The 18180-nt window shown below is 43.7% G+C and overlaps 1 protein-coding gene across 7 annotated transcripts in view; it reads left to right on the forward strand.

Moving 5' to 3' along the window:
• The window catches only part of CRACD (capping protein inhibiting regulator of actin dynamics), a 205315-nt gene that overhangs the window by 153755 nt on the left and 33380 nt on the right, over nucleotides 1-18180 (forward strand). For 4 of the 7 annotated variants that reach the window (XM_081162801.1, XM_081162800.1, XM_081162799.1 and 1 more), the window contains one exon: nucleotides 6409-6571. The exons of 2 other annotated variants lie outside the window; for them this stretch is intronic. In XM_081162801.1, coding sequence (XP_081018927.1) covers nucleotides 6409-6571 — 163 coding nt within the window. Of the gene's footprint in view, nucleotides 1-6408; nucleotides 6572-18180 lie in introns of those variants that run through there. One more of the 7 variants, XM_081162805.1, reaches the window with a different exon arrangement.

Raw genomic sequence — 18180 nt, forward strand, 5'->3', positions numbered from 1 at the left:
GGGAATCATCAGAGGGCAACAGCTTGTGAGTTTTGTGAGGTGGGAGAGTGTGGTTATCCGAAATTAGACAGAAAACTATAATACCACATGTGTGGATACATATAACACAGGGGGCAGTCTGGGGTACCTGTAGATATTTGAGGCATATGTGTGTGACTGTTGTGGAGCCCTACACCTCAGGTCAGCTGGATGCAGTATTTTGTGTTCACCTTGTGTTTCTCGTGGGTGAGACAGCGTAGATCAATCACATTGGAACAAATTTGCATTTTCAAAGCCAGCATGATTGCAGAACTTTGTAAAGAGATCACCATCCCCAGAGTTCTTAATAATTTTGGCACAAATTCATTTGGTAGCAAAACTCAAGGTGAATATGGATGTTTTCCAGTCATACTGGATTAGAGCCCACTTAATGACCTCATTTTACCTTAGTTATCTATTTAAAGACCCTTTCTCCAAATACAGCCACATTCTGAGGTACTTGGGAGTTAGGACTTCAAAATACAAATTTGGGGGGACACAGTTCAGCTCCTGACATATGGTGGGCACAACAGAAATATGAGCATCGTGCTCCGAAGCCAGAGGGCGGTGTGATTAATTATCACTGGGCTTGGGGACTTGGGAACAGCTTCGAGGACCTAGGGCTTTGCATAGAAATTCAGCACACTGAGAAGAGTGCAAATGACATTTCTGGGAGAGGAAACAACACAAACCCGAGCTCTCATCCTCCTTACACGTCTGCAACACGCACCATCGTCCATGCACCAGGCGTCCGGGACCTGGAGCCTGGGTGTGGGCTGGCCACGCGTTCTCTGCCGGTGGCCCTGACTGGTGAAAGCTGCAGTCACCACCACCCCGGGCCTCTCGCCATTTGTCCCAGGGACCCTGTCCTCTTCTAAGGGTATTATTGATACTCTCTCTCCGTTATCTGAGTTAGCACAGCAGCAGATACCTTCCTCCCTCCATGCTTCCCCAGGAAAGGAGAAAACTGTTCCTTCTTCATCCATGTAACCTGACCGGCTGCCATGGGGCCCCTTCCCTCTTCTCCAGAAGTAGAGTCTCAGTCCTCGGTCTTGTCACTGCATCACACTGGTGAGCACAGTCCACCTGACAAGTCGCCTGCTTCTTAGTCTGTATCAAAAGGTACCAGGGTTGTGGAGTCCAGTAAAACTGTGGTAGCCACCGAGCATATGTGTATCACCGTGTCCCTCCGGTAAGTAAGCTTTTTTACTAGACAGTTCCTTCTCCAAAGTATTCCAATGTTCCAGAGCTAAGAAAAGCTTTGCGAAGTTCCCCTTAAATGGTAAAATTATACGATTCAGACAGTTGGTATGTCCTGTGTTTTAGTATATGCTATATTTACATACGTTAAGTATATATGTTTGAAATCAGAACTTGACCTAAAACATTAGGTTTATTTAACCAAAGTGTTTCAGTCAGGTTTCCTGAGCTCACTCAGGTTTACTGAGCAGGGTGCTCTGGTTTAGGGGAGGTGTGTGTATGAAATATGTGGTACCTAGAGAAACTAAAAGTTGTTTGAAAGAAATTATGAAGACAGGTGTTTCCCAGCATATGTTCAAAGGAACACTGGTCATGACGGATGTCTAGAAAGTCAAGTTTCCATGGCCAACTGGTTTGGGAAGCACTACATATTCTCTGCCCTTTTGGAGAGCAATCATGACATCAGCATATTAAAGACTGGAAGGTCTTGTGGTAAAGAAACATTTAACTTTATTTTACCTGATTCTCAAATGTACTGGTCCTTGAATAATAGCCTCTTATCCACCGGAGCCCAGTCTGAGAAACCCCAGACTGAAACATTTATGATGCTCCAAATGAACTATCGGAAATTCTGTTTCTTGTTTGAAAGCGTGCCATGTAAATAATCCAATGCAGAGAAATTGAATGCTTTTATTATTTTAGGTTTAGAAATGAAAATGTAAGAATTGCATCCTTATGACAAATGGAAAATGAATCAGATTTGCTTGACTTGCCCAGTGATTTTTAATTTTTAGAATCTTCTGTGTAAACTAGCAATTATGATGATGCAGCCAGAAAATGGTATATAATTATATCTGTGAAATAATGGATAATGAGCACTTTTTTTAATGAAGAAAAAAAAAAATCCCTAAAGTAATTGGTGGATGATGAAAATAAATTAATTCACTTCAGTACTTAAAGAATAAAAATTACCCTGCTCCCTGAAGGTAATATATATACATATATAGGTCCTTTCATGTGAAAGATTACAACACACACAAAAATGGTGAAATATTGAGGCAATATGGCACCCACTGTCTTTTCCCCAATAAATTCAGTCTTACATCTTAAGATGGTACATTTCCAGAGAGGCTGGTAAGCAGATGTTTCATAGCTAGTAAGAGATGGGATCCGGATGTGGACCAACTATTCTTATCTCTGGAGCCCATGTACTTAACCCCTAACTAGAGCTGCAGCCAATTAAAAAAAAAAAAAAACAATAGAGAAAATATTTATTCTCCCCCCCCCCACCACTTCTCCCAACTGCCCAACCACCCAACCGAGGTAAATTTGTGTTGTAAAATTCTAAAATGCCATCCTAAATACTCTGTTGGTGAAAACGTTGCTAAACTGTCCTTTTCTGTGGCAGTTGGCTTTGGGAATATTTCACATTAGCATTGCAGAAGTGCTCTGCTCTATTACATTGTTAAAAAACGCTTTCATCTTTTAGGCCCCATCTGTACCAAAATATTCACAAGAACGGTTGGTGTCATCTGTCAGGAAAATAGCTGCCAGTGATGACCATGCACTCAGCCAGTTGGTTCTGTGGAGACAGACTGTGTATACAGGCCCCAAATCATAAATCGATCATAAAATAGTTCATTTAATGCATATTTATAGGCACGTTGCAGGTTTTCATAATGGTGGTTGCGCCATAGAATTGCAAATGTTTCACGAAATATAGGTACTTGTTTTTTTGATGTGAGATATCTTAATGCTGAACTTTGAGAATAAAATTGGGGGGATTGAGTAAATAAGAGAGAGCGCCACTCTGATTTATAAAGTTTCATTCCCTGTCGATGTTGCTTAATCATAGTTGCCGTCTGGATGTAGGGTGGGCTAAATGCAGTTACTGGGATTCTTCATAAAGCCCTGGAAAATTAATTAATTGCCACAGTCAATAGTAAAAATACCATAAAAATCAACTTTTAAATTGTATTTAAAATGTAAAGATATTTCTGACAGAAAATGTATTACTAATTTTGAACACGAGGAAGTGGAAATTACTTTTTATACCTGAGATGCGACCAGACACTAAGTCTTTGGAGCAGGTTGTAAGCTTCTGTGTCCTGCCCCCTCCTCCGAAGAGAGATTGGTGTTCTTGGGACTTAGAAGCTCTTTTTCTCCTGGTAGGAAGGAGTGGTTGTTGGGTAGAGTGTGCAGGTAGGTTTTACTGGCCTCTTACCTTCCTGATAACAGCTGAGGCACTGCTGAAACAGCCTTTCCCAGGTACTTCTGAGCAGGGTGCTGCCTGACATTGGACTTTGCCACGTCTTCCAGTATATACTACGTGTGTGTTCATGCCAAGGCCACTGCCCACGTGAAGTGCAGCGCCAAGTGCCCGGCTCGCCGGCTCTGCAGACGGCATCCCCTGGCGGAGGCCATCCTGCACCCCGCGCAGCCCCAAGTCTCTGAGCTGCGGTTCCATATCCTGGTGTCCTCCCCAACCTGGCTTATCCCGTCCCCGGGTTTGTGTGCAGCTCTCCCAGGTCCTGTTCACTTTCTGTGTCCCCCAACAATATGACCCATGCAACAAATATTTTATACGGAGGCTGCCACCATTCTGGACACTGAGGCAATACAAAGGACCTCACCAGCCTTCGCGACTGACCGAGTCACCCGTCAGTGACCTGTTCAAGAAACTAATCTGTCTCTGATTATAGTCACTGCCTTGGTTCTGGCTCAGCTGAACATCACCACATCCACCCTGACTTTAGAGCAAAGGATGGTGTTTTTTTTTTTTCTATCAATATATTCTGACATAATCTACAATTCTCTAGTTAGCTTAAAAGCTGGATTTCTGAGCCCAGGCTGGAAGTAATGATGTCATAACTGATGTTTTTAGATCTTTGTTATGGTCTCTTAGAATATTCCTGATTAGACAATTTGGGGTTAGATAATTCTTCAGTGAGAAAAAGCAAAATAAAGGGGAAAAGGAAGAATTTATCTCAGAAGCAAGTGAAGTGTAGCATAAATTGCTCCTTGACCATTTATAGTGGTGACTGTTTACACTGATGGTGTGATTCACATATTTTGAGCCTTGGACAGTCATAGAGAAAATATGCACTTATTTTATCAGTCAGCGCCAAAGACCAGTTACATAATAATGTAATGCTGGCCGTAGTACCTTATGGAATTTTTTTTAATTTAAAAATTGTTATTGATTCATTTCATATAAGGTCAATTATTTTAACACTTGCCTAATGTTCTTTGCTGGTCTTCAGAAGACACTGATGATAATTTAAAAAAATTATCCATTGGAGATTTTGCTCATGGGAACCAAAAGTGGATGTCATGGAAATCTCTGGCCTATACGCCTGAATACATAACCACTGAAAGCATATAAACATTCTAAAGTCAAACCTCCTAAATTTTTTTGTTTTTACTATTTTTTAACGATATAATCTCAACTGTATTGTACACTTTATTGTCTTTTAAGTAATACAGAGTGAAAATCTAACTTTTTGAGGACTACATGCCTAGCACAAAGCCTTAGGTATATGGGAGGCATCTCATATGTTAGAAATCTGCTTTCCTGTTAAATGTGATATAGTACAGTATTACTTCTGGGACTGCTGAAGGTTGAAGGTCTGTTCGCACCTGTACTAAGGATCCCAGCGTATGTCTTTTTTAATTAGCAATTATTTTATCTGCTTCCTCACTGTCTTATGCCACTGCTTAGGGCAAAGTGGTTTAAAACACTTCTTCCATCCTTCAAATTTTCTCTAAAAAAGCCAGAACTGAAGATCACCAGAGGAAATGAGACAATGACCTTGAACATCATTAACTTCATTTTTATACCCAGATCTCTCTGTAGACTCTGGCGAGCAAAGTTCTGGGGGCTTTGATACTAAGTTGGGGGCCCATACCTTTGTGTTTTGTACAAGTATTTTTCTATACACATGGTGCATTTTCAGCTTTCCTTTTCCCTCAAAGCTCCTCACTCTGGCTTCAAAGATATGTTTCCCATGACTTAGACAAGTTATTGTATCTCTCTGTGCCTCAGGCTTCTCATCTGTAAAATGGGGACGTTAATAGTACCTACCATATAGAATAGTGGTGAGGGTTGAATTGATATTTGTAAAGTTCTTAAAGCAGTGATGCATAGTTAGGGTTAAATAATTTAAGGAAAAGATTGCCTGACCACTGGATAAGTGGTTCTTTAACCTTCTTAAAGCATCTGAGAAGATGCTTCTGGTATGGGATAATTTATACTTTCTTTGCTGAGGTAAGAGTGGAGTGATGTGGAGAAATTTGTATCTGAAGAAGCAGAAGTGAAAGGTGTTACCTAAAAAATCTGTAGGAAATGCTGGCTATGAGCCTGGGTCTTGACTGGATGAAGTAATGAATGGAAAGATGTTCATAGCAAGTCCTTTGGGGCTCTTCATAATATTTTTAAAAGGAGGCAACAGAGATAAACTAGAAATACATATATGGATGGAGGGAATCGGGAGACAAAGCTTATACCAAGAGTTAGCGATTTTCTTTTGTGTCTAAAGACTGAAACAGCCCTGGCCAGTGAGGCCCAGTGGTTAGAGTGTCGGCCTGTGCACTGAGAAGTTGAGGGCTCGGTTCCGGGTTGAGGGCCGCTTGCACTTGGGTTGCAGGTTCGATCCCCGCCCTGGTTGGGGTATGTGCAGGAAGCTCTCTCTCTCTTTCTCTCTCTTCCTCTCTCACTCCCTCCCTTCCACTCTCTCCAAAAGCCTTTTTATTGGTTAATCAGGTGAGGATTAACCAATAAAAAGACTGAAACAGTGATTCTCAGAAGAGATTATATGCATATATGAATTTCCTTAAACAACCGTGTGGCTTCCATGTCAGCTTCTTCCGTGGAGAAGGGCAGGAGCCATCTGCTTTGTTAGGGAAAGCAGACACTGTGTTCGTGTGGATGTGCGAGGGGTGCTGTGCGGGCCTCCGTGAAGCTTGGGGCCCCTTGGCGTTGCAAGTGCTTCTTGGGGCCCGGAGGCAGAGGCCCGCCGCGCCGTGCAGGCCCGGCCCAGACGTTCCTGGCGCGGGCTTGGCCGCTCCCGCGCTGCGGTGGCTGCCCTTTGCCCCGGCTTCTGGCCGAAGGCGGCTCAGTTGTAATTTGCTCTTGGGCACTGGAGTGCGGCCCTGTCCAACCGCAGCGAGTGTTTATCTTGTAATCCACAGACAAGAAGAAGGGAGGCAAATTCCAGCCTTTTAAGAAGTTGTTTGGCAAAAGGAAAAAGAAAGACACTTCAATTTGCCGGGAGACGCCTGCAGGGAAGAAGAGTCACACTCCCCAGAGCATCAGCAATGGCACCTTTTCTTCCGACGAGGAGGACAATCTAAGGTAATAACTCACCTTTTTTTTAATCTTCGGCGTAGTCCAGGGTGGGGTGCGGGATCCCAGGGGATGTGCACCATCTCTGGGAAGGTGGAAGACTTGCGGGACCTGGTGTGTCCTGTGCAGAAGCCGCTTCGGGGCGCTGGAAAGCGAGCTTGGCCTCGCTTCCCGGGAGAGCACAGGGATCTTCCTCTGTTCTGCCGCCCTGGCTGGTGGCGGGAGGCAGCCCAGAATTGGCTCGGCTCAGCAGGTATCCTTGGATTGAGGAAGACCTGGTTGCCATGTCTCACTGTTTGGAAAAGAGGAAGGTTGGTCACAGATTAGATTTTACGCCCGTATCGAGCATATGGACTGCTCAGGCACTCGGTGGTCCCCCTTCACACCCTTGGCCATCTTTAGCAACTTCCAGAACCTGTCTGCGATGTTCTTTCAAATCTTGCCCTTTGTTTTCTATGCTCTTCTCTTCCTTTCCCTCCCTTTTTTAGAACAGACACAGGCACTGAATCTGGCCCTAACAGTGTACAGAACTCACAAATGCAGGGTCAGAAGGTCCTTTCTCACCTGAGTGCTGAGAATTGGAGTCGGAGTCAGAGATGTTGCTGCTGACAGCTCAGAAGCCAGCCCCTCCGAGAAGCCCTTGCCCACTGCCCGATGTGATTCACTTGCCTTCAGCTGGGTTCCCCCAGCACCATGTGCCTGGCTCCAGCTGGCACTTGTCACTTTATATGGAAATTACTGGTTTGCTTTGCTTCTCTCTCATTCAACTACTAGTTCCATGAAGTCAGGGCCTCATCTTAGATGTTCAAAAAATGTCTCCTGGGACTGCCTGGCACTGCATAAATTCCTCATGTAGTACAGCAGGACTTTGAATAACATTCCCTTCAACATCGTTTCATTGTAACATTGATGAGAAAAAAGTGGTTCCCACCAGGCCACTGTCTGGGTGGGCTTTCTCCGGGGACTCCCAAAGACATGCATGTGAGATGAGCGGGCGTGTCTGCATTGTCCCAGTCTGAGTGTGGGGGTGTGGGCATGGGTGTGGGTGTGGGTGTGGGTATGAGTGGCCCTGTGATGGACCGGTGTCCTGTCCAGGGCTGGGTCCTGCCTTCTGTCTTGAGCTGAAGGGATAGGCTGTGGCCACCCACCACCCTGAACTGGAATAAGTGGGCTGAGAAAGAATAATTTTACCTGTTTTTATTAATCTTTTTAAAATGTATGTATAGCTCACATTTATTTCAGTGTTTAGTATTAGAAGTGTTTGGGGTCTTTATTTAGAAGTTTAATGATGTTTTTGTGCACAGAAATATGGACCTTAACTCTTGTTTATATCAGCCTATAGTAAAGTTGGTCTTGTGTTGTCTCACTTAAAGTTGCTGCTTCTAAGAACCTATTGACAATGTGATGTCCTACTGTACATGTTGAAGGAATAGATGATGTAATCTGTGTTGTTCTTACTGTATTTCAAGGACAGGGCCAGAAGCACCCTCTGAGGTGTGTGTCAGTAAGCAGATTCTAATGGACACCACAATTGAGCACAAATTACAGGATCCGCAGGAAAGCCGTGTACTTAAGCTCTACAAGTGCTCACCGGCACTTGTTAGCGTCAGTATTGACTCTTTTCCTCGACAGGCCCGTGTTTGTTTTCCATTGTCTTTAGTAAGAAAACTTGAGTTTAACTGAAGGAAATGATTTTACTGGAAGGCGAACACAGCTAGCACTGAACTCACCCAACTGTTGGGAGGTCAGTCCTGATCATAGTTAAGTATTGTCCAGTGTGAATCCATTTCAGTTTCACCTCAGTTCCTTCACTTGTAAATTAGGAACATGAGCCTTTTTGCTTCGCAGTATCAGAATGACATACAGATACCAAAATGTCACCAAGTCATTCTTTAACGTAGTGTGGGATTGAGTGTAGAAGGTTCTCCTTCGGGAGGACGGTCCTGTGAAAACACAGCTCGTCCTTTCCGAGATTTTGCCCACTCCCCGATTTCTTACTGAATTATGCCTGGACCCTGGTCGTTCTCTTCTCACTTAAGTTCCATTCCTTTACCCCTTGAAGTTTCCTTTAGGTTTGAATTTTTACAAAGCCTCAGAAAATTCCACATTGGATCAAACAGCAGCATTTCTATAAAATACAGGTCATGTCACCTGTTTTTATTATTGACTCTTGTTGATAAACCTACATTTGTGAGACATACACTATATTTTATTTAAAACTTTTTTATTTATTTTTTAGAGAGAGATGAAGGGAGAGGGAGAGAGAGAAAAACATGTGAGAGCAAGCGTGGATCGGCCCCCTGCATGCCCCTCACAGGGAATGAGCCTGCGACTGGGAATCGAAACAGCAACCTCTCGGTGCGCAGGACAACACCCAACCACCTGTGCCCACACCAGCCAGGGTGACATACACTATATTTTAGTTAACATTTGTCTTAATAATGAAGATGGAAGGATAAGCTTTGGATGAAAAGTTTTCAAAAATGTCTCCTTAAATATATTTAAAATTTAAAAAATAATAATATATATACATATATATATTTAAAATTTAAAAAGACAAGAATATAGAAATCATGTAAAATATGTATTCCCCTTCTCGGAAATCGACAATTGCCATATAAATCCACCCACAAAGTAAATATTGCATTCATTGCTTACAGTATAGCCAAAGTTCTGATTATTTGTCCTATTTACAGATGGAGACGATGAAAGATGTTGTTTCCAAAAATCTTATTTTCAGTTCACTGCTCCGCCGATGGACGTGGTACTTCACATTGTGTGATGATTCACAGAATTTCTGCACATTTTATTTGCCGTCTCCAAAATGGACAGCTCTCACTAAAACATACAGTTCTGTTAACGTGATCTTGGGGAGAGGTTCCAAGGAGGCAGATTTCAGCCCCATGTGAGGGAGAATTTCCTAATTACTAGAGCTGCCCCAAAATGGGGTGGCCGAGGGAGTACCAGCAGGGGTCGGGACTGATGACAGGGAATTTCGGCACTGGTGGGACTTTAAAGGAGCTGAACTTTGATTCCAAGAATCCGTAATTCCAGAAACGTCTCCGTGGCCAAAAATAGCTCGTTATTGATCTGCTCCTTCTGCCTGAAATTTCTCATTTCCTTTGGGCTTTTAAAGCATTCTGTTCTTTCTCTAGGTTAGAAGCCTTCATTTCTCCTGGGCTGCTGCTTTTAAATTGTACATGCCTGTGGGAAAAAGCAAAACAGTTAAACATGATCAGTTTTTAACAACTTAATGTGACTTCCTTTATTAATTAAATACAACTGATACTGTGTTTCCCAAAGTGTGTTAAATGGATGTTAAATTTAAAAGGGGAGCCTGGCTGGGTGTGGCTCAGCAGTTGAGCGTCGACCTAGGATCCAGGCAATCCCGGTTCGATTCCCGGTCAGGGCACATGCCCGGGTTGTGGGCTCTATCAATGACTCATCATTGATGTTTCTGTCTCTCTCTCTCCCTCTCCTTTCCTCTCTCTGAAATCAATAAAGATATATTTTAAGAAATAAATAAATTAAATTAAATTTAAAAGGGGAGAAAGGGTCATTTTGGCAAATAGATTTGAGAAATTCTGGGCCAAAACAAATTAAATAGAATCCTTTACGTAGGACTTAAGAGAGCCTTCACTATGCTAATGTACTCTGAGAATCTGCAAGAAGAAGGGTATAGTATAGAGCATTTCCAAGGTTGCTTTAACCACAAACCCTTTTCATAGGGGATATGCTGTAGCATATATTAAAGCTGCCACTTGCTGAATTTAATACAGCGTGTTTTGTATAGATTTACTCATGTAATACTTACCAAGGCACCCTGAGATTGACATTCTTATCCCCATTTCAAAGATGAGAAAACTAAGGCCAGAGATTGACTTGCTGGCAAGTTGCTGAGCCACTACTCAAGGGGTGAAGAGGCCGTTCTTAACCACCCACTATTCTGCCGCAGCCTTCCTAGGGAGCTGGTCTCATGGCCCTGAGTTGCCCTGCTGGTCCTGAGTGGCCAGGCTCAGGTGTGCTCCTGCTTTTAGCTGCCTGACTGAGGCTCTCCTTCTTTCTGGGACTCTGCTTGTCCTGCTTGCAGTTTCTGCCTCGCACACAGCCTTTACTGCAGCACTTCATAGTGCGGGCCGGCTGGAAGCCACAGTGAGAGCTGAAGGGGCTCCAAGGAGGGCGAGCACGCTGTGGGACTGGAGCTGCCAGGAAGGGGTCAGGAGTGAGGACCCAGACTCATTGAGCTGGGTCCAGGCGATGGGCAGGATTTGGAGTGGCTGAGAGACAAGGTACGAACATCTGAGATCCGGAACAGCAGGGGCAGGGACTTCCCCATAAGAAGAATGTGGCAAATAGAATAGGAGGGAACTTTCCAGCTCACTCTGTGAGGCCAGCGTTACCCTGATCTAAAAGCTAGGCCAAGACAAAAAACTACAGATCACTGTCCCTTATGAATGCAGACTAAAAATCCTCAACAAAATACTAGCAAACTGAATCCGGCAATATATAAAAAGAATTGTACACCATGATCAAGTGGGATTTATTCCAGGAGTGCAAGGTTAGTTTAACATACAAAAACTATTCAATATAATTCACCATACTAATAAAATAAAGGACAGAAAACACGTCATCTCAACAGAAGCAGAAAAACCATTTGACAAAGTCCAACATGATAAAAACATTCGAATAGAATCAAAGGGAACTTCTTTAGCTTAATAAAGGGCAGCTACAAAATATCCAGTGTACGGGTAATGTGTTATGCGTTTGTACACTTGAAACCGATATAATTTTATTAATGTCACCCCAATAAATTAAATTAAAAAGTTACTTAAACATATACTAAAAAAAAATAAAAATCTAAATAGGTGGAAAGACATCCCATATTTATGGTTCAGAAAACTTAATGTTGTTAAGATGGCAGTACTCCCCAAATTGATCTACAGACTCATTGCAATCCCTGTCAAAACTTACCTGCCTTTTCTGCAGAAACTGACAAGTCTGTCCTAAAATTCATGTGGGAATGCAAGGGAGCCAGAGTAACTGAAACAATCCATCTTGAGGGCTCACATTTCCTGAATTAAAAACAGACTTGCTACGAACCTACAGTAATCTAAATACTGTGATACTCAAAATGTGATACTGGCTATATAGATCAATGGATTTGAATTGAGAGTCCAGAAATAAACCCTTACATCCGTGGTCAGTTGATTTTCAAGTCAGTGGACAAAGGATAGTCTTTTCAACAAAAGGTGCTGGGACAACGGAACAGCCACATGTACAAGAATAAAGTTGGACCCCTTTCTTGTACCATTCACAGAAATGAATTGAAAATGGATAACATCTAAATAGAAGACCTAAAACTGTAAAACTCTTAGGAGAAAACAAAGGAGTAAGTCCATGACCTTGGTTTAGTCAGTGATTTTTTTGGTACCAAAAAGCAGGAATGACAAAAGAAAAATCAGTAAATTGGACTTCATCAAAAATAACTTTTGTGCTATAAACAGTACCATCAAGAAAGTGAAAAGACAGTCCTCGGAATGGAAGAAAACATTTGCATATCACTTATGTGATAAGGCTATATTCAGAATAAGTAAAGTACTCTTACAACAATATAAAAAGACCCCCAAAAAAGAGCAATTTAAAAAATGGACAACGGATTTGAATAGACGTTTCTCCGAAGATAGGAAAATGTCCTTTAACATATGGAAACACACTTGCTCAACATCATTAGCCATCACAGAAATGCAAATCAAAGCCTCAATGAGATATCACTGCACACCCATCAGGAAGGCTATACTATAAAAGACAATAACCAGTGCTGGGGAGGATGTGGAGGAATTGGAACCCTTATCATTGCTGCTGGGAATGTAAAAATGGTGCAGCCACCTTGGAAAACAGTTTGACAGTTCCTCAAACTGTGAAACTACATGTAAGCCCAAAAGAAATGAAAGTATAGGTCTGCACAAAAACTTGTACACAAATGTTCATAGCAGTATTATTCATAATAGCCAAAAAGTTGGCACAGTCCAAATGTCCATCAGAAAAATGAATTGGTGAATACAATGTGGTGTGTATCTGTGCAATGGAATCTTACTTGGGAATAAAAAAGAATGAAATACTGATCCACGTCATACATGAATAAACTTTTAATACATTATGCTAATTGAAAGATGCCAGTTTAAAAAGATTACCTACTGTATGATTCCAATTATACAAAATAGCAAATAGGCATATCCATAGAGACAGAAGATTAGTGGTTGCCAGGCATGGGATAGGGTGGGGGGTGACTGTTAATGGGTAAGGGGTTTCTTTGGGGAGTGATAAAAATCTTCTAAACTTAGGTGGTGCTGATGGTTGCACAATTCTTTGAATATACTAAAAATCATTAACATGTACCTTTAAAGGGCTGAATTTTATATATGTGAATTTTATCTCAATAGAGATGTTTTTTTAAAAGGCAATGAACATGGCATTGAAAGGTCATGTCTGGCTGAAGTGATAAGTTCATGTTGACAGGGGAGAGCAGGGGCTTATTTCCTCCCCTAAAACCCTAAAATAGGAGGTTGATATTTGGGATGAAACAAAAAGGGGTCATTTGAAGTAGGGCATCACTGCAGAGTAGAGCAGGCTGACTTGGAAGGGCAAACAGCTGCTCCCATTAGTTGAGGACTTTGAGCCCCTGCATTGGGTGCGGGTGTCGGGGGGGGGGGGGGACTTGATGGGAGAGGGGAGAGGGGGAAAGAGATACAGGTCATGTTTGAAGCTGCCTACTTAGACTATATGCCTGTGGTTGACGCCATGTATTCCATCCCCCCCAAAAGCTAATGTAAATCTGACTCTCCACTTACGTGATTCCCTTATTTAGTGGGGGCGCACACACGCACACGCACACACACACACACGCATCAATGTTAAGGTTTAGGGTAATTTTTAGCCCTGATCTGATTCCTTCACTTTACAAATGGGGAAACTGAGGCTCAAAGAGATCACAGTGCTGTTAGTGTTAGAGGTGGGACTAGACTCAGCTGATTATGCACATGGTAACCTTTTGTCTGGAACAACCCTGTCCCCCATCTTTGCACCCTTCCCCCAGCTGATTCTCCATCCGTCATGTTTTTTGTACAAATGTGCCTTCCTCAGTAGAGCGGGCTATCTCCAACCCCGTGGCCTAGATCAGGCCCACTGCCATTGTTCTGTGTCCTTGCCCTTTCCCTAAGGGTAGGCCTGTACAACTTGCCTTTCGCCGCGCTTCTCGCCTCTAGAGCAGTGCCTGGCACACAGCAGGCATTCAGTAATTATTCATTTAATGAACAAGTATATGAATACTGCTCCTTTTTACCCCTGGGCTCTTCCCATTGAACAATCCAATGGTCATCTGATTTATTCTTCAGTTTCTCACCGTGGGAGAGAGTCTCGCTTCCCTCTGACCTGCTAGAAAAGGAAGATTACATGGCTGGTGTAATGAGACAGCATGTCGCCAATGACGTGGCCGTGAAGCTCAGGCTCCCTGATTAGCCGTGGGTGCCTCAGGTCACTTGGTCATCTGCTTTTCAGAAAATGAAGTCAGGAAAGACTTATTTTACCTGGTCATTTGTCCTCTCCTCGTGGGAACCTGGCACGTGCTGAAATTGAACAGGGATTAGAAAAGAGGTACAAAAACCAGTAAATGAGTAAAAATTAGGGGCTAAGCGGGAGAATTGACGAAGCTGGGCTGAATAAGCCTGAGGGGAAAAGGGTTGATGCATCCGTTACAGCGGTTATTGGAGATACAGCATGTGGGAGGGAACAGGTGGGGAGCCAGGGTCCTCTTGCGAATGCGGCGCTTTCTCTCAGGAGCTGTGTGCCCTCAGCCAAGCCCGCTCCTTCATCGGTTCCATGGATATGCAGTCTCACAGGATTATTATAAGGACCCAAAAAATGCATGTGACATTATACTGTCTGCTCCAAAATAGCTCTTTACAAATGCAGGGTAATAGTAGTATTACTGAGATAAAGAGGAGGTGGATAGCTAGTTTCCTATTTCCAGAGCATAGACCGAGACTCAGTTGATTCAGATAATAGCTAAAGATGTTTATGAGAAGGTCTTCCTGCAGGTGGGGCAACTGGGGAGTGGAATAGTTAGTGCGAAGCCCCTGGAGCCCCTCTAGAGCGTTAGAGTCAGGCTAGGTGATTGCTGGTCCTGTGTGGTGCAGGACTAGGCCTGGAGGCCAGGGTAGGTGAACCTGTGACTTCCAGTTCTAAGTGTCTGTGTTCTGAGATTCTAAACTTTTCTCCTCTTCGTTGAATTTTTTATGATGTATCCTGTTTCTATTTTAATTATTAGGTAACTGGGTACTCTATAGCCTATTGGGTACCATATAAATACATCAAATACTCAAGTTAGGGATGAGCCTCCAAGATGCCACACAAAATATCTGACTCCAGTCTCTTTCAGCAACTGGAGTTTGTTTGATGAGGATGGTTAATTGCTCTTTAGCATTTCATTTGAATGAGACTCACGGATCTGTTTAGGGAGAAAACTGCTGATCAATTGCAATTGCCCCTGTTGTCATGGAAACAGGCTGCAATGGGACTATAATTATATTTCTTTATTCCTGAAGTGAATCCCTAATCATCAGTATGGTAATTACTCAATATCTGTGGCCCCAAATTACATGATGCTTGTCCAAAAAAGACAAAGGATATGGAGGAGGTGGAGACACGTGTTAACTAGGCAGCTGCGGAAAGCTGCTCCTGTTTGGGGCGGGGAGAACTTCCCTCCGTAGGCTCCAAGGTTAGAGGATGTCAGTGGGTCTTAGATTGTGCCCGGTGCCTCCAGTGGTGGCTAGAAGCCTGTGTCAGGTAGCATGATTTCAGCTGTAACAGAAAACACAACTACTAGTATCTTCAACAATAATGAAATATATTATCTGATGTATCTGAAAGGCTGGAGAACTCTCCAAGTTCCAAAGTTCCTTAATGGAGCAACTCAGCAACCTCCTCAAGATCCAGTCCGATTCCCTTTTCTTCCCCTCAGGGAGCAGGCTTCTCGGGGAGTAGGCTCTTGTCCTCAGGCTCGTCCCCTTATAGCCCAGGATGGCCCACCACAGTTCCAGGTGTCATGTGCAGATGACAAGAACCAGTGACAGAAAGGGGACCATCCCTGTGTTGTGTCATGGTTTGTGAATGAGGAGGACCTTCCCTCAATTTTTCATTGTTCCTTTCACACCTGGCCCTGCTGCGGACAGTAGTTCCAGATAACGGAACTTAAAATGGAGATGGCCCTTTTCGACGCCTCCCGGCTCTCCTTGGCACTAAGCGCGTAGTGGCTGAGGGGTGGGAAAGCACGGCTACACGGCTTTGTTTGCTTTGCTCCGCTCCTCACTTTCTCTCTGCTGGACCCTCTAGTGCCCTGAGCTCTAGGCCACAGGCCGTCAAGCAGCCTGTCTGATCTCTGCTACGCCTGCTGATAAGCGTGGGCATAGGGCACTGCACCTGGGCTCAGGCATCCCAGCAGCATGGAGCATGGCATCCTTTGCTCTCAGGCAGCATCACTTGCCACCTGGAAAGAGAGGCAGCCTCTTGAAAAACATGTAGAATCAAAACCCCAGAGAGCTGTACAAATAGCTGTCCCCCCAAATGGGCTAGGTTGGAAAGGAGAATCAGGGCCCAGGTCCAAAAGCACAGCGTGGCGGCTGGAGGCTCTTTTTGTAACTGAAAGGTTAGCATCTGGGGTCCCCTTCCCAACAGCACCCAAAGTTCCTTTCAAGGAATCAAGCTTGCCTGGCTTTATCCACCTCTGATAGGACATGGGACCAGCTTTCTATGACAGAAGCCAAAGGGCCACTCCCTCCCCCACTGCAGCCTGGCATGAGCACATGGCCTAGCCTGGCAATCAGTCTCTGTCCTGGGCTTCGCCTTGCAGGCGGGTGGAGTATGTGACCAGGCCCTTGCTGCGCCCCGACGGCTGCTGTGGGTCCTGACGCCTAGGCTGCTAGAGTCCCCCTCGGTCTGTCTTTTTCCCAGCCTCTGCGCTTCCTTCCATTGTTCTGGAGCCCCCACTGTTCCTCCAGTCAGTTTTCTTTGAGTGAGACTTAATTTCTGTTGCTTGAGACTCAGAACTGTAGCTGACGTAGAACGACACCAGGAAACTTTGGTGAGAGGGAGGTTTGACATAGAAGGTGGGAAACAAAGCTTAGAGCAGTTTCCTGGTTTAAGTTGAAAAGAAGCTCAGAAGAAACCTTTTAAAAAAAGAGATGCTGAACATCCCCCTGAATTGCCCATCTGTTGGCTTCTCAGCACTTCCCACAGTGGCCTCCTAGATAGGCCTGTGCTACCTGAAGTATACCTACGATCGGAAAATAGTCCCCTCCTCCTATCAAGATGTCACATTCCCTCAGTGATCTCTCCATGGGAAACCCATCTGATACACTAATTACCCTACAATATTAATCATTGACTCATCCATTGAAAAAAATTTACTTACAAGTTTAGTTGTATAAAGGACTTTGGGAGAAACAAAGATAATGCATGGGATCACTGCCCTCATGCAACTCATGGCACTTTGGTGATGAGGTGATACCATTATTATTAGAATCACATCTGTGTAGCACTTTACAGTATGCAAAGCACTTTTATTTTTCCTCTCCTTTGAGGCATGGTTATAGTAACCATACATGAAACAGCAAGAGATATGTGCCTAGGGCTCTCAAGGGGAAAAGAGATCCCTTTCTTCACTTTCTTCCAGAGAAGCAGGAAAGGCTGTGTGGAGTTGATAAGTTTGATCTGGACCTTGAAGGGTGAGTAGGACCTGAGCTGAGAGATTGGCTGTGGGCCGTCCCTGGAGAGGAAGAGCCTGTGCAATGATAGAACCCAGAGAGGATATTTGGGGAACTGAGTGGTGGGGTTTGAAGTAGGGTAACGTTTGATAATAATGGGTAACACATACATAAGCACTTACACTATTCTAAGTGCTTAACATGTCGCAACTCATTTAAATCTAAAAAAAAGACCCATGAAGTAGGTCCTCTTGTCATCCTCATTTCTAGATAAAGAAACAGGCCTGCCTAGGGTGGTTTAGGGCCCCCCTGTGAAGAGCCTTAAATGCTAAGCAACCATTGCAGCTTCTTCTGGCAGAATTTTGGCAAAAGGGAGCCACTGGAGGTTTCTGAGCTGGCAAATTAACTGCTTTAAGATGAGCATATGGTTAGAGAGAGCAGAATCAGAGAGGACTTCAGTCGAAGGTCACCCACAGATGTCAGTCATGTTACAGTCGGCTGGAGGTGAAACCAAGGCAACAGGGCCAGTGATACGTGCATTGGCCCTTCAACTGCCCTCAGAAATTCCATTTTCCCTGAGGTTTCTCACTCACATCTTCCTATGTGTTTAAGAACAAGTTGTATGAGCCTCCACAGCCTGCCTGGCTCGGGTGGGAGCATCATGCCAACAATTTACTCTCAAATGGTCTAGGAAAACAAAAGTTCTTCACACTACACTTGCAGTATTTTTGTAAGTCTTAAATGCTTTCAACACACACAAAAAATAGCAATGAAAATAAAAGCCTCTCCTGAGCAAAGCTTAAGAAGTATGAACTTTATATTGCTTTTGGCATAGTCATTAGAATAATAATCCAGTCTGTG

The sequence above is a fragment of the Miniopterus schreibersii genome, assembly GCF_964146895.1.
Source record: "Miniopterus schreibersii genome assembly, chromosome: 1".
NCBI classification, from domain to species: domain Eukaryota; kingdom Metazoa; phylum Chordata; class Mammalia; order Chiroptera; family Miniopteridae; genus Miniopterus; species Miniopterus schreibersii.